The sequence below is a fragment of the Clavelina lepadiformis genome, chromosome 6, assembly GCF_947623445.1.
Source record: "Clavelina lepadiformis chromosome 6, kaClaLepa1.1, whole genome shotgun sequence".
Taxonomy (NCBI): domain Eukaryota; kingdom Metazoa; phylum Chordata; class Ascidiacea; order Aplousobranchia; family Clavelinidae; genus Clavelina; species Clavelina lepadiformis.
In genome coordinates this window covers 8,527,772-8,554,570 of record NC_135245.1, presented here as the reverse complement: position 1 = coordinate 8,554,570, position 26,799 = coordinate 8,527,772, and the positions used below count along the sequence as shown (strand labels likewise).

Below are 26,799 nucleotides of genomic sequence, written 5' to 3'. Positions count from 1 at the left end.
AAAGTTCTGAGTGACCCGCGCGGTATTTGTCGAAATAACTTACTTATATTATGAACTGAATCGTCTTCGTAATTTATGGCGAACTTACATTCCGAGAAATTGGCATTAATTGTTATTTTACTAATTTCTGACAGTCATATGGAAAACTCGCGTCGCATTGCTACATCGTCCATCTCACCGAACTATTGCCAAACTTGTTAGAGAAAAACAGTGCTAAACTTCACATTAAAATGTCGACGTGTAGTAAAAACTTTGTTGAATTTACTATAACTTGGTATGTTTATTTTTCTTATAATTGTAAAAGAGGATAATACGTATTTTTAAGATTAGAATTTTGGTATGAGAGTTTTAATTAGAAATTAGCAATAAACACTCAAGTGGCCCGCGCGCAATCATTCATAAATCGCTTGTGGCCCTTTGGCGAAAAAGGTTGGACACCCCAGGTCTACATTGTCATGTAGGCCACACTGCACACTTCCAAACGTAGGGAAACTACCGGTAGTGATATCCGATATTTCATGATCTGAAATCACTCTTAGGCTTGGCCCCAAGTACTGGCCTTTACTGTTAAGGCCACCTAATTTTGTACGCCCGACGACGAAGATGCAGTTCTGGCGTAGTACTAGGCATGCGTAAGTTGGGTCACTTCCACATGTGGAAAGTAAGGCCTAGGACTAAACCTGAAAAGTGGACATGGAAACGGGGTAAAATTAGACGAAACACAACCTATTCTATTATGTATTTGTATGAGAAACGTGGTACAATGAGCGACATGGAGTATTAAGAAGATCCACAGGAAAAAGATCCGGAGGTAAATTTCGATTCGTGTTGAAGTTGGTCTGCCCAAAGTTAACAGAAAAAAATGTGTTTTTTATTAATATGTTTGACAAGTGCCGGCTACTAGTGTTTTTGTTGTTGGTGATTCCCCCATTTGGTTTTCATCTAGAAAGCGTGGCTCCTTGAAAACTTTAAGACTTCGAGAAAAGCAATATTTGTAGCTGACGAAGTTTTATATTAAAAAACTGGCTTGAACTAACTATCTATTGCTAAAGAATACAAAAAACTAGTTACAAAGAACTTTTAACGACTTGTGGCGGCTGCGTTTCACATGCTTTGTTTCTTAGTTGTGCTGTATTTTCTTGATTTCTTTTTAATATGGCTACAGCGATTTCGTGTTTAAGCATGAGCTCAGCTCCAATAAATCCTGTCTGAGTTACTATCTATGTGGCAAGATTTTTTCGGTCCCCTGTAGACCTAGACCAATTTAATAAACACGGAAATTGTCGATCCACTTTTGTTTTAAAATACAAGGATTTGGGGCATTTCGTTAATAAGATTTCGCTCAAGTGAGTAGTATATGAATTACTTTCCGTGATAAAAAAAACGAAGTGACTGTTTCACCGGTATCCGTTTACCAAAGTTGCAGATTAATACGGTGATTGGCAGTTTTTTGCTAATGGGTTTATCACTCTCGTTTTAGACGACTAAAAGAAAGCATTGCGTTGGCGCAGTGGTTAATATTGGGGCTTGTATGCTCCGGTTTGATTTTTGCCTTTGTTTTATTTTTTTTGTTCAAATTTATTTTAGGCCTAGCCTATAGTTATGAGGGGTGAAAGTTTGGGTCGGTGGTGATTAGTTTTAAATTAAAACTAAACTAATTAACTAAAACTTCCGAAAAAGTTTGATTTTCAGTTGAAAAATAGCGTTTATTTCAACTAGTAGGCTAGCTTACTAATTTAATCAAGAGAAGTGAGAGTTTGGGTCAGAGGGGATTAGTTTTAGGTTTATTTACACTTTGGAAAATTTTATGTCATATAAAGTTAAAAATTAGAATACATTTCAATTCACTGACGGGCGTAATTGCAGTTTACCGTAATCACACTTTGGAAAAATTAGGACGTGATTCTCAAGTTGAAATTAGCATATATTGCAATTCACTTACAAGCATAATTGCCGCATTCGTATTTTCCTACTTTGGTAAATGGCACTGATAAAATAAGTGTCTACTTCACCAGCCATTGTTTATCAAACTAAGAAAATACTAATTGCACAATCGGCTAACCGTTTACCGAAGTAGCTTTTTCCAAATTCGTTAACCTGTTGCCGGTGAAGTAGACATTGCCTAAAAAAAATTTGAAAATATGCTGCAGGTTTAAATGTAGTAATTCAGTTTGTATTCACTTCTATAATTGATTATTTTAAACTTTGCTTGACATGCAAAACAAAATTACCCTATGTAACATGCCGCAGATAACACGCAAAGACGCAAACTCTTACACATTTTTCGTTGCATTCTCCACTAACCATGTATCTAGATATCATACTGAACAAGTCCAGTGCTTAGGATTCAAACCATTGTAAAATAAGAACTAAGCAACATCTTTTCAAATTTTTTTATTACGTAATGGAATTCATATGCTACTCATTTGAGCGAAATCTTTATAATCCAATACCCAGAATGCTTGTAATTTAAAGAAGAATCAAAGTTGCTCGAAAATTTCTAATGACAAATATAGGCAATTGAAAAAATCTTGCCACCCAAAAAATATCTTAATGTAGAAAAATCCCAATGGTTTTTAGAATAGTGATAGCAAATCTAGAATTTTATCTGAATTGGCTGGAATGAAAAATATTCGAGTTTGTTGGAATATGTTGTTTCTGTATTCGACGAACCCGAATTTATTCGTATCCATTTGCAGTAGTTCAAACCTTAACATCAGTTGAATGCACCGTTAATGTCAATATGTTCTGCTCCTATTACTTGTCTTTGTGATGTTGTTTTTATAACTTAAGCATTCTAGACTTAATTCTTACAAGCAGTATAAGACAACTTGCAAATTGTGTGTCGATAGCTTCGTTTGGTATGTTTAACGTAACGACTTTATCTCTGATAGAAAGCCTGTTTGTGTTTCAGTGATTCTGGTAAAAGTTGCAAATTTGGCAATATAACAAAAAATAAATAATGTGTATCTATTGGAAGTGGCACAAAAAACAAGTTCAGTAACTTGGTTTGAGTGCCGGGGAATAATTGCTTAGTCTTGCAAAAACTTTCCTCATTCTGAGGATAAAGATAAAAAGAGAGAAAGAAAATCAACATTAAAAAATAATCGCAAGAATGTTACAAGCAACATAAAATACACATGAAAATGTAGAGAGCTTGCTCAAAAATATTTGACATTGTTGCTACAATAGGTTCAGTTCATTATAATATGAAAATTGGTTAAACTTCCCTATTTTTTATTTGCTCAAATGATTCTATTTCATTTTCTAAGATATTTTCAGGGAGCAAGATAAAACTATGAAATCTCGAGATCTGCTTTTTGTATTTGGATAATTTTTTGATTTACCCAATGTTTTCAGGCGTGGGCTTTCTATTTATCCACATGAAAATGAGCTACAATCTCCACTTTTGAGATAAAATTGTTTAAGTCCTAACTTTCAACGACAATAAAACAATCATATGGAAATTCTTTTGAAACTTTTTTGATTATTAAGGAGAACCGAAAATAAAAATTGTGCCACCAACAGTATATTGTTAAACTTTCAACTATTCACACAAAGTCAGTCAATTTTCCCCAATTCCAAGTGTTGTCTATTATAACAAAAAATCTTGCTTTTAATTTTGCCTTTACGAAACAACTTCTCATACCGTTTACTACTGTTCTTTATTTATTATTATCTATTCTTACCGTTTACATAATGCAATTATTAGTACATCTTTCTCATCTGCATCTTGCATCTTTCTCACATCTACATTTCACATTATTGTGCTCCCATTTGAAAAGCTGATTTAAAATAATTTGTTACCTATATGTATATATGATATCGCTTGCTTTCAATAACAATTTAACAGCCTAAATAGCATGTGACATAATTTGATACTAGGCAGTAGAGAAAAAATGTTGGGGAAAACCACACAACAAAAACTACCTGCCAGGGGCCGGAAATCGAGTTTCTGTGGTCATAGGAGGGCATGATACCGGAGCCGAAGAGTGCACTTTTTGCAGAGCTTTTTTGTTTTTATATAAAAATTGTGAATATTTGGCTAACTTAAAAAGAAAACTCCTTACTTCTTGAAACTTTTTTCTGAAAAGGAGAGAGTTTGTTCTCTTTTTCCACTGTAAATACACCTCTAAGTAGTGGTAACATATCCCTGTTACCTGATATGTGGATTGCGTCATGCATCGTTGGCAACATTTTAGTGATTTGTTACTTGGTATTATTTGCTAATATCAATCCATATTTGGGGTTCTTTAATCCAGGGCTTCTGTAACCCAACTGTGGGTTGCGACACCCATTAACCATTTTAGGGTCGCGAAACAAGTTTAATTTTTATAAATTGAATTGTTTTTTGATTATTTTTTATTCGCTTTACTGTTTCCATTAAAAGATTCTTTCATTACTGCAGATTACTGTACTTCGGTGGATTGTGTGCACTTGTATGATTTTTCCAGAGACAAAAATACCACTTGACATTTGTAATTGGACGTTTATTGTTTTTAACATCATTAACATGTAGGCTACCTCTTAAGGGGTTGCATAAATTTTTTTTTTGTAAAATGGGGTCGCAGACCCAAAGAGTTTGAGAAGCCCTGCTTTAACCTACCTTTCCTAACTGATATTAGCCTAAGCATAGTGTAGTGTGTTAGCTTGATAAGGCAAACCAATATTTGTTAAACCACACATGAATCCTCATAAGGTTACTCTTTGGTGATCTTAATATAAGCGTATTGTTATCATAACTCCTAAGTAAATAACCTAGCTACACTGCAGCTATGATTTACTTAGCTATTTTGAGGAAGTGATATGTCTCATATCACCTGGTATATTCTTTGCTTCAAACAATAAATTTAGCATTCATGTTCATGCCTTTATTATAAAAGGGTTTGCAACATTATTTTAAAAACAGGATACTTAGTCTTATCAGAAAATTGTTTAAACAATACTCGGTGGAAAAGGATGGCTCACACACTTAGTGGAAAAGATATAGCCGCCAGCATTCAGGAAAAACTGGTGTCAGATATTGCCGAAATGAAAAAGAAAATGGCCAGTTTTCAACCTGGACTGGCCATTGTTCAGGTAATCAATATTTTATCATAATTGCTTTTGATGAAGCACTGATGTAAGGATTGATTCATTACAATTTGTAAACTGTACTTTATTGATCAATGCAAGGAATATTTACCTTGGGGCTTTGATTGCTTAGTTTGCAGGTGTGAAAGTACAAGTGCACTTGTGTTGCAATCAAAATTTCATTGGAAAATTAGTAAAAATCACTGGAAATACAATTCACTTTAAATTCGACTTGGATCCTACTCATTTTGGTTGCAACAAGTGGTGAATTTGTAAACTTACTTTTTGTCACTTCTAAAACCGTGGCAATTTCGGAACAAATCATTGTTTGACTATGGGTTACTTGTGTTGAGCATACCAACAACTTTCAGGAATTTACTGCACTGCTGTATATTCACAACATTTCGAATGAATAAAGACAGATCTTGGGTTGCCATAAGGTGAAGACAGTACAGTAAGTCCTCGACTTACAAACATTCGTAGATCTGAAAGTTCAGTTTCATATTTATGCCTACCCGGTACGATATTAACTGCGGACACTGCATACACTATTAAACATCTAACCATGGAGATGAAGCTTATTCATAACACTACATAACACAATTTTTGTTTGCCTACTTTTTTTAATGCCCCTTTATGTATTTTTGGGTGCCGAGTTCAAAAATCCAGTTAGTTTTTTCGTACCATCGTTACTTTTTGAGATATTCAAACTTTTTGTTTCATCTGATGTCGCAAAATGTGTTCTACTCTTGCGGTAGATTTTAACTCCACATCAAAGTTCTGTTCGGTTTATTAAAGGCAAAAGCCAGTTTAAAAACGTTACTAAGGAAGGCTTGAAGATAAATGTAACATTGTTTTTTCAAACAGTAAGAGTCATTCAAAAATGTACTTTTAAATGAGCCTTTCTTTTATGACCACTCCTGTCTTGCCTTACTAAAGACCAAATGTAGTCTCCCACCATTGCACTGTCCCAGCAATCTTTATATAGTTTTTCCATTGGTTCAATACTTGGTCAAGTCTCTCACCATGTTGTTCACTGAAGCCACCAAGATTTTCTTGAAAAAAATCCAGATGGAAACATAAAAAATGAAGTTTGACAGACATGTGACAACCCATGTTCTGGTAACTTTTGATAAGTTTTTCCACAAACTCCTTGTAATTTCGCTCCCTTTTATTTCCCAAAAATCCGTCAACCACTCCTCGAAATGCTTGCCACGCTTCTTTTCCTGTTTTATTCGTTTTTTTTCCAAGCTTTAACACTCTAACATTGTGTTTATCTGGGGATCAACAAATACTCCTCCTTTTATTTTGGTAACTGATAGTCTGGGAAACATTGAACGGATTTCTTGAAAAAATGTCCCCGAAAATCCAAAGCTTTGACAAACTGTTTTACCAGACCTAATTCGATATGAAGTGGTGGTAGTAAAACTTTTTCCCAGCTTACAAGAGGTTCCCTAATAACGTTGTACATTCCTGGGGTTAGTTTTTCCCCTGTCGGCCAATGAATTTTCTTATGGTGCTCACCGTCAGCTTTAGTATTCCACAAGCACAAATAGAGTATTTTGTGTAACCACTCTGCAGACCAAGCAAAAATCCCAACATTTTAATATTTTTAAAGTCACCACCAACATACCATTTAAACTGAGCTAACTGATTTTAATGAGCAGTTGCTTGATGTTTTTGTACTCTTCTTTCATCTGTAATAAATAAGCAAGTGGAATTGATGGATATATGTAGCCATTGTAAATTAACATTGCTTCAAGACTTTTGGTAGAACTGTCAATGAAAAGCCGCCACTGAGTAGGATCATGATCTATTCCAACAACACTAAACAGTCCTTCCACATCTTTGCAATAGCAAAGGTCTTCAATAACATCAAAGTAGGCAGAAAACTCCAATTGCCTATTTGTGTTGGCAGTATCATCACTCACACATGCCCATTCACTTCCTCAAGTAAATCGGATGCCTATTTACAACATCATTATGCTGATAGACACAGATCATAGCAATCATAACCGCATAAAAAACCTACAGTTAACGAAAAATCTTAAGAAAACGAAACTCATTGTATCTTGATAACGATCGATGATAGAAAAAAACTGATACCATTTTTGGAATCAGCGCTTAAAAATCATACAGACACACTTAAAAAATGTAGCCAAACAAATTTTTTTTTAAATCTTGTTACGTAGTGTAATGTTTATTGGTGCATGAAAGATACTCCTGTCCTTGCATGACCCTACTGGTTAGACCAGGATTGCCCAGCCTTTATTAACCCAAGGTCTAATTTTCAAGTAACCAACCTCCCGCGATCTACCAATCCAGTGTGATCATTGCAAACCCACACACATCATATCCGGTGTTTCTTACTTGTTAATTTCAATTGTGTTAATTCCCCCCAATATAACCATGTACGTAACATAAAATACATTGTGGTGTCACAATGAAATTTATATTGCAAACTTAACTCGGACAGAAAATTCAAAAGAATGAAAATGAGCTCAAAGCGTTAAAGAAAAGGTTAAATTTTTTTTATGAAACAATGACACGTTTAGCCTTTTCAAAATTGCAATCACCACGTTAGTGGTTTAGCGTGTAAATAGATTTTTTTATTTAAACGTTATGGTCGCAGAAGCAATAAAACTGAAATCCTCCCCATTTCCTTCATTGCGCCCTTGCATTGAATTTCCTTCCAAAATTAAAATCTCTCCTTTAGTGCAGGTAGTCATCACATCACAAACCTAACCTCTCTCCAGTACATACATACAGAAAACCTTCTATAAACAGAGTTAAGGTGATTCATTTTTCGTGAAGTGTAAGTTAGTCAATCGTTAGCAATTTTGGTAATCAAATTTTCTTCAAATAAATTGATCAGGATTCGCCATCAGTAGTCGGTTGATTACTGGATAATTTAGTTACCGAAGACATAGTAATTGGTTGATTATTCAGTTTTAAGATTAAGTAGTTTTGTGTTTGGCACAGCAACTAATAAAAAGTTGTGTTGGTCACACTGTCAAAGTAACAATAGTAAAAAAGTATTGTAACACTAGTCCACAGAGACTATTAAAAATTGAAAACAAATTACTTAACTGTTACTCGATTATTTGGTAGGCGTATAGTTGTCCCAAGTCACAAAACAAACTGTTACATATAAAAAAAATTTTTAACGGCCTCGCGGTCGACTTGGGGTCTGTCCGTGGACCACTGGTAGACGGCAATTGATTGGTTGGACACTCCTGGGTTAGACAATCAGAACAACAATGCTAGAGCGGAATATACGATGTGTGAAATGCTACTTGAGTTTCGTGTTTTTATTTTATTTTTGTGTCTTTAAAATAAGAAAACAGCTTAAGTAACATGTTACGTATGTGATGCACAAATGTTTGTTAGACAAATATAGCACTGTACACCAATTAACAGTACAGTACTGTACTGTAGTCAAAATTGCTTTAGAAATAGGAAACATTTTTCATGTAACAGAGTTACTGTAGTCAAAGTTGCTTTAGAAATAGGAAACATTTTTCTTCCTTAAAAGATCAGGACTGCAGTGTAACCTACACCGGGAAACCGTCGTCTTGCATGAAGGAGCTTACATAACTACATAACATGCATATACAACTAACTTTCAACCCAATAAAACATCTTAAAGATCATGCGCAGTAGATAAAACGCATGTTATTGATTGTTTCATTTGATGTAATGGGAAACTGAATGTTTTGTCCTTAAGCCATTTCGTGAATTTTATTGTATACAATGTTGTTACACTAAAGGGTGTTTTTTATTTATGCAATGTCCAATTTACTATGAAGAACTCATGGGTAGCTTTTCCTTCAGTTTTTATATTAAGATTTACTTTTACCTACTTAACTTAATTTATCTATTTTATATTACTGAGTGATTTCAGTGTGTTATAGTTTTGGAATATTTTTGTCAAACTGAGAAAAATCAATCATATAAAGTAATTCCTCAGAACCTGGAAACCCCTACCATTAAAAAACTAGATATCCTAACATTTATTCAAAAAAATATCCCCCAGAAATAATCATTTTTGATATTCAAATGTAATCAGTGACTGAACATCTAAATGAATTCTCTTGACAGGTACATTTTCATCGAAAATCAACTTGCGAAAATAACTTTTAGCATTTAACTCTGTGTGTGCAAAATTGCTCAAAATTGGTTATTTTTACATAAATTAATCCATTTAATTAGGTTTTGTACAACATAACCAATATTATATCAATTATGTAAACAGATTAAATTTCTTTTTTTATTGAAAGCTTAGTTTTAAAAACTGAAATTTTTTGAATTCAAATGACCTCCTAGAACCAATTAAGTTGAATTGTTAGACATGAATGTATTTACAAGATTTAAAAAGGCAATTATGTCTCAACCCTTGACTTTTCGTAAGAAAACATGTCTAAAAAGCCAGAAGCGATTTTTTTTGACCAATAACCTACATAACAATATGTAATTTTGGTAATATGTAAATTATGCATGATTTTATCATTTTAGGTTGGAAATAAGCCAGATTCTGATGTATATATTCGGATGAAAATAAGAGCTGCAAAGAAAGTTGGCATAGCTGTTCAGCACATTAATCTTTCTCGATCAACAACTCAGTCACAACTTGTGGAAAAAATTGAAGATCTAAATAATAATTATGGTACTTTTACTTTGTATCATTGTTTCTTATTCTTCAGTCGTCCCTTTAAAACATTGTGAGGTTGGCGATTGCCTCACATGGAAAGCATGATTGAAATACAATGTTTTTAATTTTTTTTCCTGGATTAAGGATTGGTACACAATTAAGCACCACATTTTTTGGGAATTTAAAAAAAGAAAACACAAAGCTTTAAATACTCTCTTGTAGAAATAAAGGTGGACGCTTGAAAATTAATTCCAATACATTACCGACTGCAAGAACAGCCATTACAGTAGATGCAGTGCAATCAGTGGGGTATTTAAAATTGTGTTGAGAACTGTTGAGGCTGTTTTTATAAGCTGGGTCTAAAACTCCCACTTTTGTCTACTCTGCCAAAAATGCGTGGAGCACAACCAATTTTTTTATGCCTCAAAAGCCGCCTAAAATACCTTGAAATGAAATTTATTCTCATATTTATACAAACAATAACTGGCAATTTATGGTGTACAATTTTGAAATGCAGTATACCCACATATGATATGTTTTTCTGTAAGTTATAACCAAACAAGGAAACTAGGTTCTTGCTGGGGCATAGATTAATGACTCGCCTGGTAGTATGCTAGTGAGTCTAGCACTACTTAATTAATGTCACTGCAGTATTTGCAGAGGTAGGGAATATAGAAGCCTTTAACCAGGACTCAAGTAATTATTTGACATAGATAAACTATTGTAACTTTTTCTGTTTTCATATGTTTTGGAATAATTTTCATACTTTATTAGTTTTCTTTGGTTTCAATTTGAAAACTACTGAGTTGCCTAAAGCTATCTGTTTACTGCACGTAACTGCGTCACTACCCGACAAAGTAATTGCAACAAAAAAATCTAAATCTGACATCAGTACATTTTTGTCTCATAGTAGAGTTACGTTTTTGGTTTGTAGTGCCGTTTTCGACAAAACAATATTTCCAGACCAACATAATCGCTGTTGATGGTTATCAGAAACGTTACAGCTGATGTTACAGTCAGCTTTGTAATCTAGTTGTTCGAGCTTTGGCTTCACAAAAATGAGGCCTGCGTTCCATGTACATGTGTACGATACCCAGTGGCACTACCATTGCATTGCCCTTGGTATTTGCTTCTGTTCAATGGACGGGTAGACAGTTTTAAATTACGGCAATACCATATAAAAATGTAAAAATTGTGTGACAGTCAAAACTTGCACAGTTTTAGCTCAACAACTGTCATACACCTAGCCTAGACCAGAGGTGGACAAACTACGACCGCATTCTGCCCGAGACAATTTTCTGTGTGGCCCGCGAAAGCCTTAAGCAATAATATAAAAAAATAATAATAAAATTGCTTAAAAAATTTAATTACTACAATGATTTAAACTTTTTCTCAATATATTTTATCTTGATAAAGATATATTATAGTCTTTTTATTGCATTATAGTGGTTTGTCCCCCCAGCCACACTGTTTTCTTTAGTGGTGTGAAGTTTTAGCAACATGTATCTTGTCATTTGTGTACTCAGCTATCTTGCATGGCTATTAATGTCAAAGCATCGGATTAATGAAAAATGCAATTTATTCAAAAAAAATGAAAATAAAAGTTTTCTGATGGCTAGGGAATTAGCCAGATCACACATTTTGAAATGCTTAGGTTGCTAAACAGCCGATTACGTCGCAATGGAAGTTTCTGACTTCGGCCTGTCGCATCACGAGACTTTCTTTTTCGTTTTAGTCTTGGACCAAGGCCAAGACTCTTGGTAGAGAGAGGAGTGACGATTTCCACAGTTTTTCTGATTATGTTAATTCGCTCAAAATGCATCTGGCAACGTGTGATTTTAGATTAGCAGCTAGTTGTTTAGCAAGTCTAGCAAGTTATTAGTTTATGAGTGATGTACTTAGTTCAAAATTGATTTGTGTGTGTGCTGTGAAGATTCGTTTACTATATGTGTGGTTAGGTAAAACTCACCCATAATGAGCAGTTCAATCTAAAAAGCGAAAATTTGAAGATGAATGTCGTGTATTCAACAAAGAATGGACAGAAAAGTATTTCTTTATTGACGTTGGAGGTAAAGCAATATGTTTGATTTGTCATGAAAGCGTTGCTGTATTTAAAGACTACAATTTGAAACATCATTTTGAAACCAAGCATCCTAATTATGAGCACAATTTATCAAATCATGAGCTGCAAAATGAAGCAACTGAATTAAAAAAATTTTGTTCGTCTTTACAAAAGAACATAAGAAAAGCAAGTTTTATATTAGCCAATAAAATTGCAAAACACAGCAAGCAATTTGCAGAAGCGGAATTTATTAAAGATTGCATCGTCTATGCTGTCAGCATTGTGTGTCCTGAAGTTAAATCGAAAATAGAAGCCATACCTATGTCTCGGAGAACAATTGTTCGTCGCATAGACTCGATTGCAGTAAACATTCAAGAACAGCTATCAACGTCAAGTACTCATTTTCAGTGGTTTTCTATTGCTTTGGATGAAAGTACTGATCTTCAGGATAATGCTCACTTACTCATTCATATCAGAGAAATTGACGAAAACTTTCACATTACCGAAGAATTGTTATCAATGGAGTCCCTCAAAGACACTACTACTGGAAAAGATTTCTACAATAATGTCTTAGGCTGTCTAATTAGGTCAGAATTAAGCTTGGATAAAGTAGCAAGTATTACAACAGATGGCGCCTCTGCCATCAAGAAAGCCTCTGTAAATCATCATTGCAAATCAAACATGTTATGGATCCATTGATACATGCAGTGAATTCAATAAGAGCACACAGACTAAAACACCGGCAATTTCGAAGTTTGTTGGATGATATGGAGGCGGATTTTGCGGAAGTGCTTTACCACACAAGTGTGCGCTGGTTAAGCATTGGAAGAGTATTAACAAAAGTATGAAGGATCAAAACAGAGATTGTCATGTTTTTCAATATGAAAAATATTTCTTGTGACTTTTCAAAGGAAATGGAACGTAAGGAATGGGTATGTGATTTTGCATTTTCTGTCGACAAAATGCAAAAGATTAACGAACAGAACACGAAATTTCAGGGTAAAGGTATATTTGCTCATGAAATGTACCGGGAAGTAAAAGCTTTTCAAATCAAGGTTAAACTTTTTGCTGAGCAGTTGAAAGAGCAAAACTTTGTTCATCTTCCACTTTTAAGAACCCAAATCGACGTCACACAGGAATTATCAGAGAATTACAGTTCTAAGCTTTTAGTATTACATGGGGAATTTATCAAACGATTTGGCGATTTCAAAGTAATGGAAGGCCAGTTAAATTTACTTAGCTCACCTTTTGCCTGTGATATCGAAACAACAATTGAAGAACTGCAGTTAGAAATGATAGATTTGCATGCCGATGACTCTTTGAAGAAAATGAGTGAAAGCAGATCACTGATTGAGTTTTAAGCATCTCTTAATTCAGAAAAATTTAAAAATCTGAAATATTTTGCAATAAGGTTGTTTGTGATATTTGCGTCAACTTACATTTGCGAGCAGACTTTCTCAGTAATGAAAATCAGAAAATCTAAGAACTGGTCGCTGCTCACAGATTCAAATCTCCATTCTGTTTTAAGAATCAGCACAACCAACTTCACCCCTAAGTTTGAAAAGTTGGTTAATGACTCTGACCAACTGCACAAATCTCATTAATGCTTCTGATATATGTGGGTTGTATTCAAACAAATAATTGAGACAAACGTTTTGTAAATCTTTTATGTAATATATAAAATCTCCATTTCTTTGGTCACTTTAAAATTAAATAAAAGCTTGTGTTTTGACTATTTTAGATTTTATGTTTTGGCTTATAATCTTAATTATACTATAGTGTGGCCCTGGAACAATTTCAGATTCTAAATGCGGCCCTCGAGCTAAAAAGTTTGCCCACCCCTGGTCTAGGCCATAGGTCGATAACTGGAGCCGCATCCGACTCTTTCATCTCTGTGCTCTGGCTCTCGCAACTCAGAGCCAACGAGCTCATTTAGGAAAACTTAATGTGAATAAATAATGGTGTTTATTGGTGTCAAAATGTAATAACTTAAAGCGTTTGTCTGATTATTATTCCGAAAGTTTTATTCGGACAAGGAAAATCTTATATGCATACTACACAGTGATTCGTGGGTATAATACGCATGACTGCTTGCCACTCACGGGATCCTAAGTTTGCTTTTGTTCGAGGTCGCATGTCTTAGATATTGGTCTTTGTTTGGTGACTATGCGGATTGTCATCGTTGTAATGAGAATTTTGTGAAGGTGACTACTGAAGTTTTTATGTGTAAATGTAAAGCATTACTTCGAATTATACATGTAGCATTAGGTTTTTTGTTTTAAGTAGTCAATTAGGTGTTGTGGCTCAGAGTAGGTTTTAGTTTGGCGGAAACGAGACCAAACGGCTCTGTCAATGCTAAAGGTTACCGACCCGTGGTCAAGATGCACATCTTTTATCTTGATTCATATAACTCTTTTTTATTCGAAAGTTGACTTATTTTTAATTAAACAAAACGCTATATTTTAAATTTTGATGTGGTTTGTATGTTCTGTAAACATATCGTTTTCTTCTTTTTGCTAAGTTTTTGGCAGCATCACAAAGTTTGGTACACTGAAGATAGGACCAATCATGAGTTATATTTAACAGATGTGCACGGAATCATTGTACAGCTTCCCTTAATGAGTGACAATGCTCTTGATGAGGATGTTGTAACCGATTCTATTTTGCCTACCAAGGATGTCGATGGTCTTCACAACCAAAATGCAGGCAAATTGAGCAGAGGCGAGATGGATGGTGATTTGTTCATACCATGTACACCACGGGGGTGCCTCTCATTAATCCAGTATACTGGCATAAAGGTGATTGTTTAGTGCTAAATTCTAAAATTTTTGTTTAATGGAATGTTGATGTTTCTTGTTGCTGTTGCGTACATGCACATAATTACTGAAATAATCAGTGCCTTAAAAACTATTTTCCTGATAACACAATGTGCATATGGCATTAGAAATACTTAACACAACCTAAATTGTTTGATCAATTCAATGTTATTAACACTTGGTTGGTCAATGAAGAAAAAGAATGATAAGTGAGTAGATATATATATTCCAGTTATATAGTTTGATGTATGTATGGAAAACTAGAAGTTTCTTATAATGTATTGAAGCTGGTAATTTGCTCTCTGGGTACTTTAAGTTTGTTAAAGTTTTAAAGTAATGGCATGTTTAATATATTAAATTTTAGTTAGTCGTGATGGTTTATAACTGAGACATTTTAAACCACGTTTGCATTTCTGGTGGAATTATAGAAGTTAACTGTTTGCTTAAGCTACGAATATATGTATGATTTTTAATTATTTTACTGAATTTACCAGTATATACTAATATTTATTAGGTTGCCACTATTTCACTGAAAAAATTGTGCGTTCCAAGCTATTTTCGCAGATTTTTGTTAACCTAGCTAAAATGTTATAACATAGTAACCTAAATATACCGTCTAATCTAAATCTAACTCCAAAAAAACCTTGAATAGCTAAAATCAACTATTTGCACACCCATTCTCCTAACCTAACTGCCTATCTTTAACAACAAGTTTTGTGACCTACATACGGTGAAATAGTCACTTCTTATTTATTATGGTCAAATTGGGTACTGGTACAATATCCAAACACGAGTAAAATGGATGTAAAATATCCACGTCAATATAAAAGTAAAAACACTTTACACCATCCTTTCAATGTTGCCCTATCTTTCATCTAATTACGGCACAAAGTTAGCTCATTGCATGCAGGCCCCTTCTCATCTGCACCGGTTTTGTCAGATCATTTATTTTTGGCCAATAGCATGTTTTATGTTGGTTGTCTGAACATTGTTGTTCCACCATTGGCAAATTCGAATGAGATTTTATGTTATCTACTAAGGAAGGGGCTTAGTCTTCGATGACATATGTTTAAAACTTTTAAAACTCTCTATCATAGTAAGAAGCAATAGCATTCGAACCATTTATGCCCATTTTATCTGTGGTTACAAGCTTAAAAGCCTAAGGTCACTTGTGATGGTCCATCGAGGTCATGCTTGGGTTCCAGTTCTTATCATAACTTAGGTTTAATTTGTTATTTCCCTTGATGTCTTTTAAGGTATATTTATAGGTATAGTCACCTAAATGTAACAGCAATTTGCATTTACAATTTATATACATTTGAAACACCCCCTAAAATTATTTATTATCTTCGTAATGGGTAATTTGCGGGGACAATGAAAAGTCATGGCCCTGTGCTATGCGTACATGTGAATCATGCATATTAAAATTGTTTTCAGTGGAGGCGACAAAAGAGCATAGCCTGGGACCAACAAACGTTCCTGTGAGGCTCATGTGAACTTTAACTAATGTAAACTCACTGAATTAAGTCTGGATAGGCCAAATATAAATCGAAGTATCAACATTACTGTTTTTACTGTACGCTGTACTTAATAATTTTCTTTCATTTCTACTACCGGTACTTACTTTTGATCCTTACCTTTCTCAAAGATTTCTCTCGTATAAACTGAATAAGTTAAGTTTGCTTAGAAGCATGTGATCATGAGAAAAGCTGCAAAATTTTTGGAGAATTTTGAGATGACAAAATGGTACTAGACCGGTATTTTTTGCAATTCTATTCTACAATATTTTGAAAAGTATTTTAATTCGAAGCCTGTCGTTACACAAGTTTGTGAAATGACATTTAAACATAAGTGTTCATGGAATAGAGGTTTTACTAGGTAGATTTAACAAAGCAATTTAAATATTTAAATATTTTTTTAATTCATATTGAAGTTGGCCTGCTAATTACAAATTTATTTTTAATCATTCTTGTTGCACCTATTATTAAAAATGAACAATGAAAAATTCTATTAAACAGATAAGCGGAAAGGAAGCTGTCATTTTGGGTAGAAGTAGAATTGTTGGATCACCTGTATCAGAGGTATTGAAATGGCATGATGCAACAGTAACATGCTGTCACTCAAAAACTGAAAATCTTCTTCATATTACTAAGAAAGCTGATATATTAGTGGTGGCTGTAGGACAAGCACAGGTAAGTTGTGAGTACATTATTTCAATTGGAAATGAGTGTAAATTTTGTTCATATTAGGGAAATAACCATTGGAAATTTTGTGTTTCGACAAGTGGTACCACTTTGGATATAATATTGAAATTTTCAACCATCAAACTAAGAATGTATTTATTGAAAAGTTTAGCAAAAAGATTATGGACAAATACGAAATTAACTATTCTAGACTACATAATTATTGCATGCACTGCAACTTAATGCATTTACATAAATTGCATCTACCAGTCAGCCTGATACAACATCAAGGACGCATGGTTAATATTTCTGTCAGCAAGAAAACATTGCACCACACCATCCAAAATGCGTGTTAAATATTTTTATCAAGATACCCAAAAAATTCAATTTAATTGTAGTTTAATCTTATTAAGCTAGTTAGTCTTGCCAAGCTAGACTACTTGAATGACACGTAGTTATACCTATAGTCTGAAGTTGACTTAAAAATACAGTCAGACCTCGTTAATCCGGACCACTTTGTTTCATCATAAAATGTCGGTTTAGCGGGGTATCTGGATTATCGGAAAGCAAAAAAATCAATTAATCTTGCAAATGCAGCACCGTGTTCAAAAATCAGTATGCACCTTACTCCAATTCAAAGTATGCGTATGCGTGTAAAGAGTGAAACTGCAACATTATTGTACGTATATAATCGGCTATTGTTTTCGTCAACTAACTACTATATCTAGGACAATCGTAAATTATTTTCCCTTCACTCTTAATAATCTGGTTTATCAGATTTTATTGCTATTTATTTAGCACATTTGTTCCAAAACTTTTATGTCGGAGTCGGACAGCGGGGTTTCCGGATTAAATGAGTAAAATTCATAGGAAGAAATCCGTTTCCAGCAGTTTTGTGTCGGATAACGGGGATTCCGGTTGTTTGGGGTTCGGATTAACGAAGTCTCACTGTACTACTTTCATTATCTAATGAATGCTAAAATTTGAATCTATCCATCAATATCTAGCAAATAGGACCAAATGTCATCAATGTCAAGCCTAGCTTTTCTGAAGAGCAATTGTGTGAAGTTTTTTCAAAACTGACCCAGGTTTACTTCCAAAGACCGTTTCATCAGTATTTTAACACCAGCAACCGAACTTACTTCATTTAATAAAAATCGAAATTACAAAACATGTGTAACAAGCATACTTGGTACTACCTATAAACAGTAAAAATTAGTGATTTTTCATTAACAATTGCACTTGAGTAAGTTTTGTTATCAAATCATAATTCAACAGAGGCCCAAGCTGCTTTTTTACTCATGAACTAAGGCCAATTTGCAAAGAAATTTGAAATTTTGGTTACCAATTAAGCCTGAGAGCCAAAAATTGACTGTAGTTATTTTTCTTTTGTTCTATATTTACACCAGTCTGTGGGGAGAATGTCAGTAAAACGTTTCAAGATAAATGTATAAAACATAACAGGTGTAGAAAAAAAGGTTTAAGATAGTGCTTTGATTTGTCAAAATGTAAAAGTTCATGTTAGTTGTTTTCATTGTGATACGAGAGCAAACTTTTAAAGACAAGTATTTCATTAGTAACTGTGTGTGTTTTGCAAGGGTCAGTTTTGATTTGTTTCACAATTGCTGAGCAATACTCAAAACTAAGTCATCTTAATTCAGACAAGTTGACAATTTTGGAATTTTCATTGAATAAAATTGTTTGTTTATAGTTAATTATTCTTATTTAAAATCCACTTGGTGCATGGATACAATCTTTATTCAGGCTTGTACCATATGTCCATAAGGGTTGTACGTCAAACTGAATCAAACCATATTTTATGCTTTTTTTAAATTTTAATCTATCAATAAGACAACTTGCAGTGTGTTCAAAAATGTACCAACAGGAGATAATATTTATCGTAATCGTATGTTATAAAATGTTTGTTTCTTCATATCATTCTTGTGACTTAACTTATATATACTATTATACAAGAAATCATTACACATATTTTTCAACTGTGCATGAAGTATTTCTTTTCAATAACATTGTTTTAATAAATTTTAATTTGTCTTGATTATGTACTGGTAATTTCTTTCCAACGTACAAAATTAATTAAATTGCTTCATAGGTTGGTTTAACGACTTGCTATTGGCTTGTGGATATTGATGTGTATTCTTCTTGTCTTTTAGTTTTAAGAGCTATGACTTGCATTTCTTTGTTAATCTGCTAGTTATTTTTGGAATGTATTAGCTAAGTTATGCTTACAGTATGGATTGTATAATAATAAAATTTGTATATATTGCATAAAATTCTTTGAATTTGCTATTAACTGCACTTTACAGATCGTGAAGAAACATTGGGTAAAACCAGGTGCTATAGTTATTGATTGCGGCATCAACAGTATTGATGACAGCACAAGAAAATCCGGGAAGCGTTTGGTTGGAGATGTAGCTAAAGAAGTAGAAGAAGTATGTAAATAACTATATCAAAAAAATTTCAAAAATTTCAAAAAAATTTCAAATTTAAGTTTTAAAAAACATACTCCTCAAAACCTTAAAGTAATTATTTCAGATGTACCAAGTACCGGGACCGTCGTATATTTCTTAAAAAAGTAATTTCATGGGATTCGGTACTTTTTTCTAAAAGTACCGACGGTAGCAGTTTCGGTACCGACAAAGTACCGTGGTATTGCCCGTACTTTATTGCCCGTACCCGCGCGTGGTATTGCCCGTACCCGCGCAGCGACATTATTCAATTAGCCTTAAATGTTACAACATAGTAACTTGAACCTAACCTAAATCTACCTTCCACTTTAAATCTAACTCCAATAAAACCATAAATAGCTAAAATCAACTTTTTGCATATCTATTCTGCTAACCAACCGCCTATCTTTAAGAACAGGCGCCGTGACCTACATTCGGTGAAATAGACACTTCGTTAATTTTTTGCTGAATTCTGAAAAGTATCACTTTTTAAAATTAGTACTCGGATCGGCTTGCTTGCCTGGCTTTCAGAATCACACTCTAGTAGAGTTTAGTCAGTTGTAGTTCGCATAAGAAATGAGTACAGCTACTACTCAAAACGTATGCAGTAAAATGTCCGTTTGCTTCGAGCCCGAACCTTCCCATTGTTGATTCGATTGGACCTCAAGTACAGCATGAGATTAGTATTACCGTGGTAGTGTATTCACCCATGCAATTGAACGACATAATACGCATTGTATTTTCCTAAAACTCGATTTAAATCGTAGGAACATGTTGTTGTATTTGCGGAAGGAAGAAAAAAAAACACTCAAAATACGCAAGGTCATGCGATCTTTGCTCATTTTCAACCCCATTTTTGTGCGTTTGAGCTAGACACGTATGTCGCCTCATATTTTTTTATGGTACGTAAAATATTTGATAGTTTTGTTAGTTCTATGTTCATGCTTGCATGACGGAAATTTCACTGGTCCATGCAAATATTGAACTTCTTCAACTGGACCATTACTAATAATAATAGCAACCCTGTTCTAGTAAGCTTGCCACTCCATTAGTCCTACGTTGCGAGAATCAACATTTCCATTTCAACATTACAAGTCAACTCCAATTATTTTATCTAAGCAAATTTAAATTAAATATAGTTAAAGTACTGCACAATTTATAAACAATATCACTGTAATTGTTGATCTGTCGGATCCTGAGTATACACGCGTGACGGAAAGAGCAAAAGTTAATAAAGAAACAAAGCCAAGAAGAGAGCCAACCTCGTATGGTGATTCACTCGTATACGTCATGATTTGTAGCGGCGTCGCAGACAAGAGCGAAACGCGCGAAAACGTGGTCCTGTTTTTACTCTATTTCAGTATTTCTAACACAGCGCGAAACCTCATTTGGACGAGAGCTTCGTTTGTGAATAACAGGCAGTACAATTTACAGTCGTCAAATTTTAGATTCTTTTACTAAAGTATTGCCTTTGTTTTACGTGTAGATCTAGAACAAAGAAACGTTTGCGTTGTTAACTTGTCTACATGAGTGTCATTATCTAGTCTTTTGTGTTGTTGAGATAGATACAAGATTGCAAAGCAATGTTACTGAGTAAAAACGTAGGGTATGTAAGACACACTTTCAGGACACTTTTAAAACCGCAGGTTGCATCATGGATAACACCAGTACCCGGAGGTGTTGGTCCCATGACCGTTGCAATGCTTATGCAAAACACAGTGGAAGCAGCAAAACGAGACTTGGAGAAAAGATTGTCTACAATTTGGAACATGAGGTAATAACTTGAGTTATATTTCTGTAATGTTTGCGATACAGTTCGACTGACTTCAGCTGAATGCTGTTTTTGTAAGGAATTTCTTGCCACCACCTATCAAATGATACACACTACTAATGTACGGCCTTTTTATCTTCGTCTTGTTAACCACTGTTTAGTACTGGGCTGAAGTTAATACGTTGTGAATTAGTAGGAAGCTTTTGTCACCAATAAGCTAAACACAATTGAGCTAGCATGTGAGGTTATTTGACAGTCCAAGAAAGAACTGTGCTATTGTCCCCGTTCCACTCCTGCTAAGACTGTCGCATTTCTACATTTGGGAAGAAATAAACAGAAATAGGTGCATTTGACGTGTACTGTTTTTCGTGGTACGTATACCGTAACTACACATGCTAACCTATCGCGTTACTTACAGCAGCAATGTAGCAAGCCCTGGGCCCTGGGGGCTTTACCACGTTTCTCCCGTCCATTCATTGTTTAGAGAATGTATATCTTTTGAAAATGGTTGTAGTATCGAGCGAAAGTTTGATTAATGAAATATTTTCTACTGTTATGAATCTTTGTTTTATTGTTGTGTAACAAGGTTTGCCATACGCTCTTCGTTCAAATGACACCAAACGACAAAAAATTAAGGCTTCACCGGAAAAATCGTACGTTCGAAGCTACTTTTCACAGTTTCTTGTTAACCTAACTTAAACATTATAACATACTAATCAAAAATTAACCTAAATCTACTTTCTAATCCAACCATAACTTCAATCAAACCTTAAATAGCTAAAATCAACTTTTTGCATGTACCGATTCTCCTAACTTCACCGCCTATCTTTAGAATGAGGGGCAAACCCAAAACCAAGGTGGCCTTAAATCAAGGAATAGTTGACAGTATATTAAATACATTGGTGAAAAGATTTGTATTAATAAGTACTGATGAAGAAGTTATTGCCATAAATAAGTGCCCAAAATAAGCAAATTTTACTTAATTATGACTTGATAATTAATTGTGGTATTTAACTATTTTAAGTGACACCGATTGTTGAAAGTCTAGACCCGTCGTTTAAGAGATCATTGTTGAGTTATTTACAATGAAATATGCTCGTTTTTGGAAGCATATAGTATTCAACGTAATCCCTCTTAAACTGTCAGTACTGCTGAAGATTCAGATTATCCAACAAGCTACAAATTGTCCGCTACGCAAAACATATACAGTAGAATCCATAAGTCGACCATCCATGGAACCCCTGTTAGCGGGTGGTAGCGTTAGTGCAACGGAATGCCATACATCGCGCTAGAATAGAAGATATTCTGTACCTCGTTTAAATGGCGGTGATACTGGGGTAGTCATTAACCGAGGTGTTATCGCATCGATATACTGCGTTAGTTGCATATAGTAATTGCTGTATGCCTGATTGTTGTTTATTTGAATATGTGCAGCGGGTATAATTATAACTGGCCCAAGGACCGCCGTTGGCTTGTTTACCGTATGCATTCCTAATATCATAGCATTGTTTAACATTTTCTTTTAAGGTATTTACCATTGGCCTTGCATGAACCTGTTCCAAGTGATATTGAAATAGCAAGTGAGCAGAGGCCTAAAAATATCAGCGATGTCGCAGAGGAGATTGGTTTGTATAAGAATGAAGTGAATTTATATGGGAAGAAGAAAGCAAAAGTGTCACTTAAGGTGCTCGAACGACTAAACCACGTTGAAAATGGAAACTATGTTGTAGTCACCGGTATTATGTTATTACTAGTCTTAGCCAATTTGTGTTTATAACAATGCTTTTCATGATTATATAGATATGACATGTGCTCATATATTTATTGTAGACCTACAACTAATACATCGCAAATGAAATACTATAGTTGAGTAAAAGTGTTGTTGAGTTAGTTTTCCAGCTAACCCTTGACGACTGACGGGATATCTTTGTATATAAATTTTTGAAGGAATAACTCCAACACCGTTGGGAGAAGGAAAGAGCACAACAGCTATCGGCTTGGTGCAAGCCCTCGGCGCTCACTTAAATAAGAATGTTTTCGCTTGCGTTCGGCAGCCATCGCAGGTAAAACACAAATCATTGATTCACTTAATACGTAATTTTATACCAGCATACGTTTCAACCGTTTCTTCAACACTAGGTTGGTAGTGTTCTCAAAAGCAACAAACATTTTTTTGTATGCTGCATGTTACGCCTGCATTTGATTATATTGTTATAATTATAACATTGCAAGTACTATGTGCGTGCGCACGAGACGTAAAATTTTCATCAAGTGTATTCTAATATTCTACTTAGGGATTCTACCAGTTATTTTTTACCGTGATGTATGGCGCCCAGGCATTTATTTTATTAGTAACCTTCCGGATATAGTGCAAGCATACCAAGTAAAGCAAAATTTTTTCAGGGACCAACCTTTGGCATCAAAGGAGGTGCAGCGGGCGGAGGTTATTCTCAGGTTATTCCGATGGATGAATTCAATCTTCATCTAACCGGTGTGAAATATTCCATAGCCTGCGTTGTATTTTTAAGGTACACCTAAAGCAATCTTGCCTCAACGTAGATTCTGTATTTCTTTTAAAGGCGATATTCATGCTATTACTGCTTCGAATAACCTATTAGCGGCTGCAATTGATGCCCGAATATTCCACGAATCGACACAATCAGACAAAGCGTTATATTCCCGCTTGGTCCCTTCCAAGAAAAATGGAGAACGGATCTTTTCAGCAATACAGGTATGATTATATATACTATTTGTTTTGTTTTTTCTTCTCTTCGGTTTTGTTTCGCATTTATATATTTTGTTTCGGTTGAACAGATTCGGCGCTTGGAAAAGCTTGGAATTACTGAACGCGACCCAAATAAGTTAACTGATGAGGAGAGAACCAGATTTGCTCGTCTCGATATTGATCCAGATACCGTTACTTGGCAACGCGTCATAGACACAAATGACAGATTTCTTCGTAAAATCACGATTGGGCAATCTGCCACTGAAAAGGGGAGAGTGAGATCTGCGCAATTTGACATAACTGTTGCTAGCGAGGTGTGTGGTTTTCTATATTTAAAAAAAATGATTTACAACGTTTGTTGCTACACGTATTTGCTGCCTTCATCGCAAATCAACAGATGGCCGTATATTGTTAGGTGATGGCAGTTTTAGCGTTGACGACAAGCATGGAGGATATGCGGGAGAAATTAGGAAAAATGGTCGTTGCTACAAGTTTCAATGGGTCTCCTGTAACTGCCGACGATTTGGGAATTACAGGCTTGTTTTGTTTTTGTTCATCTTTGTTATTTTGTTTTCTATGAAACCGTTTTTATAATTGTTGCTGATGCTTATGGTACAGGAGCATTAACTGTGTTAATGCGAGATGCGATAGAGCCGAATCTAATGCAGACTTTAGAAGGCACCCCAGTTTTCGTTCATGCCGGCCCGTTTGCAAATATTGCTCATGGAAATTCTTCAATTTTAGCTGACAAAATTGCTCTCAAACTAACAGGTTTATATTTCTAGTAGATTTTTGTTGCAATAAATTTAAATAAACATTTTAAGCATCTTAAGAAACTATAACTAGTAGGCCTGAGTAGTGCGTTCAATATGAAAACAACTTCATCTTGAGAAAATACCACAGGACCCGATGGATTTGTGATCACTGAAGCTGGATTTGGTGCTGATATCGGCATGGAAAAATTCTTCAATATTAAATGCAGACGATCTGGACTTATTCCAAGCGTGGTTGTGCTTGTCGCCACTGTCAGAGCTATAAAAATGCATGGCGGCGGACCTGCAGTTGTTGCTGGCCAGCCCCTTGCTAGGGAATACTCAGAAGTGCGTTATACTGTCAAAACATTCTCTTGAGCTGGTTATAGAGAAAGTAGTCCATGTCGCTGGGCCAGTCTTAAAGCTTGTTTTTATGGTTTACGTTGCATTTTTCACAGGAGAACTTGGATTTGTTAGAAAAAGGTTTTTCAAATCCACGAAAACAAATTGAAAATGCTCAAATGTTTGGAGTACCGGTTGTCTTTGCCCTGAATAGATTTGCTTCTGATACTGATAAGGAAGTAGAGATTGCCCTGCGTCTAGCACGAGAAAGTGGAGCCATAGATGCTGTCAGTGCATATCATTGGTAGGTTTTGAAAGGATTAGAATACTTGCAAATGTGCACACTACACATTGTACACAACCTATAAAATATTGCTTCACACAATGCAGCTGCATTGCTTTCATTAGGTACTTTCATTTTACTCACCTCGTGTTATACTGTAGGTCTCATGGTGGGCTGGGTGCGGTCGATCTTGCTAAGTCGGTGGTCAAGGCAACGGAATCTAGAAGTAAATTTCAGTTTCTTTATGAATTAAATTTACCAATAGCTGAGAAGATAGAAATTATTGCAAAGAAGATATACGGTGCTGATGGCATAGAACTTTCTCCAGAAGCTCAAGCCAAAGTCGATTTATACACTAAACAGGTTTGATATAAAACATCAGTGAGCCAAACAATATATTTACATTATTTAGGTTTGTTGTGTATCTTACTATCCTTTACAAGCACTCGATTGAATGCAAATACAAGCGATTCATTACAACATGAAGGTTTCATAAAAAATTTCTGTTTTAGGGTTTTGGTGATTTGCCGATTTGTATGGCCAAAACACATCTGTCTCTATCACATAAGCCGGAACTAAAAGGCGCACCCACTGGTTTTGTTTTGCCAATTCGTGACATCCGAGCAAGTGTTGGTGCTGGCTTCCTCTATCCTCTTGTTGGAACAATGAGCACCATGCCCGGTTTACCCACGAGACCCTGCTTTTACGACATTGACATTGATCCGGACACGTCAGAAATCAAAGGACTATTTTGATGGCGAATGCCCGTATCTAGAACTGTAAAATGATCTAAGTCACTGTTTTTGTGATGCATGATTTCTTTGTAGAAATTACCTGATCTTGTCTCAAGACGTCTGCTTAATTCCCGTGCAACATTTTATATGATCATATCAAACGAAATTTTTAGGAAGTGTATAATAGGCCTAGTGCAGTGTATAGTTGATTTTGCACTATGTTTTGTATCATGTATCACCATTTTATGAGGTTAAGTATTGAAGGTCGAGACTCGAGATTACTAACCTTACATGCTGATCGAAACTCGAACCGCAAGTCTTCACTCAAGATTAAAAGCTCAACAGTTTTTGAGTCGCGATGTCCGCTCTCAATTACTGAATACAAGTTGCAAGTTTTGGTGACTCGAGCGCGCGTTGTTATTTGGCAATATTAAGAGGCCGACCGATTTTGTAAAAAGGGCTAACTTCCTTGATTGTTTTATTATGAAGTGAAATTACTAGAAACACAATTACTCTGTGATAATATTATGAATTAATGTAATATAAGATTGTGTACGACATAGAATTCTCGTCTATCGAATCAGCGAAGCATAACACTGCGTGACGTAATCGATTGCTTCGTGCTTACTGTGTGTGCTTTAAGAGTTATCAGTCTCTTCTTGCTATTACGTTCAACGCCGCAACATGTCTTTATGCTGTTGCTGTCACAATGTTTTATCTTGATTTATTCGTTCAAAGAAGCTTCAATATAATCAGAATATAAAGTTGTCGAAAGTTAAAATAAAATTAACATCTCTTTGGTTGAGCAGGCGTCAAACACTAAAAAATGTCATAAAATCCTTGTTTATGTTATTATATAATAAATTTACTAAAAGACTGATTAATCGAAAAATCCTGCATGGGGCTTCGAAATGAGGCGCAAAATTGACACTAGAATGGTTG

The 26,799-nt window shown here is 34.9% G+C and overlaps 1 protein-coding gene and 2 long non-coding RNA genes across 3 annotated transcripts; 1 reads left to right on the top strand and 2 right to left on the bottom strand.

Annotated features, from left to right (window-relative positions):
• Positions 1-1,770: 1,770 nt before the first annotated feature.
• Positions 1,771-25,348, bottom strand: LOC143461951 (uncharacterized). Its single transcript, XR_013118109.1, has 2 exons — positions 25,268-25,348; positions 1,771-2,122 (listed from the first exon to the last, which is right to left on the bottom strand). It is a non-coding gene; the product is annotated as an uncharacterized LOC143461951 (long non-coding RNA).
• LOC143461950 (C-1-tetrahydrofolate synthase, cytoplasmic-like) lies at positions 4,880-26,259 on the top strand. The gene is made up of 17 exons (XM_076959905.1): positions 4,880-5,079; positions 9,589-9,739; positions 14,373-14,584; positions 16,621-16,794; positions 19,110-19,235; positions 20,897-21,024; positions 22,549-22,757; positions 22,969-23,084; positions 23,425-23,512; positions 23,601-23,752; positions 23,836-24,060; positions 24,162-24,282; positions 24,365-24,517; positions 24,650-24,846; positions 24,957-25,144; positions 25,285-25,486; positions 25,636-26,259. Exons 1-17 carry the CDS (start codon positions 4,960-4,962, stop codon positions 25,876-25,878), a joined length of 2,805 nt encoding a protein of 934 aa, XP_076816020.1. The 5' UTR covers positions 4,880-4,959; the 3' UTR covers positions 25,879-26,259.
• Positions 12,371-13,171, bottom strand: LOC143463175 (uncharacterized). Its single transcript, XR_013118270.1, has 2 exons — positions 13,032-13,171; positions 12,371-12,737 (listed from the first exon to the last, which is right to left on the bottom strand). It is a non-coding gene; the product is annotated as an uncharacterized LOC143463175 (long non-coding RNA).
• Positions 26,260-26,799: the final 540 nt, after the last annotated feature.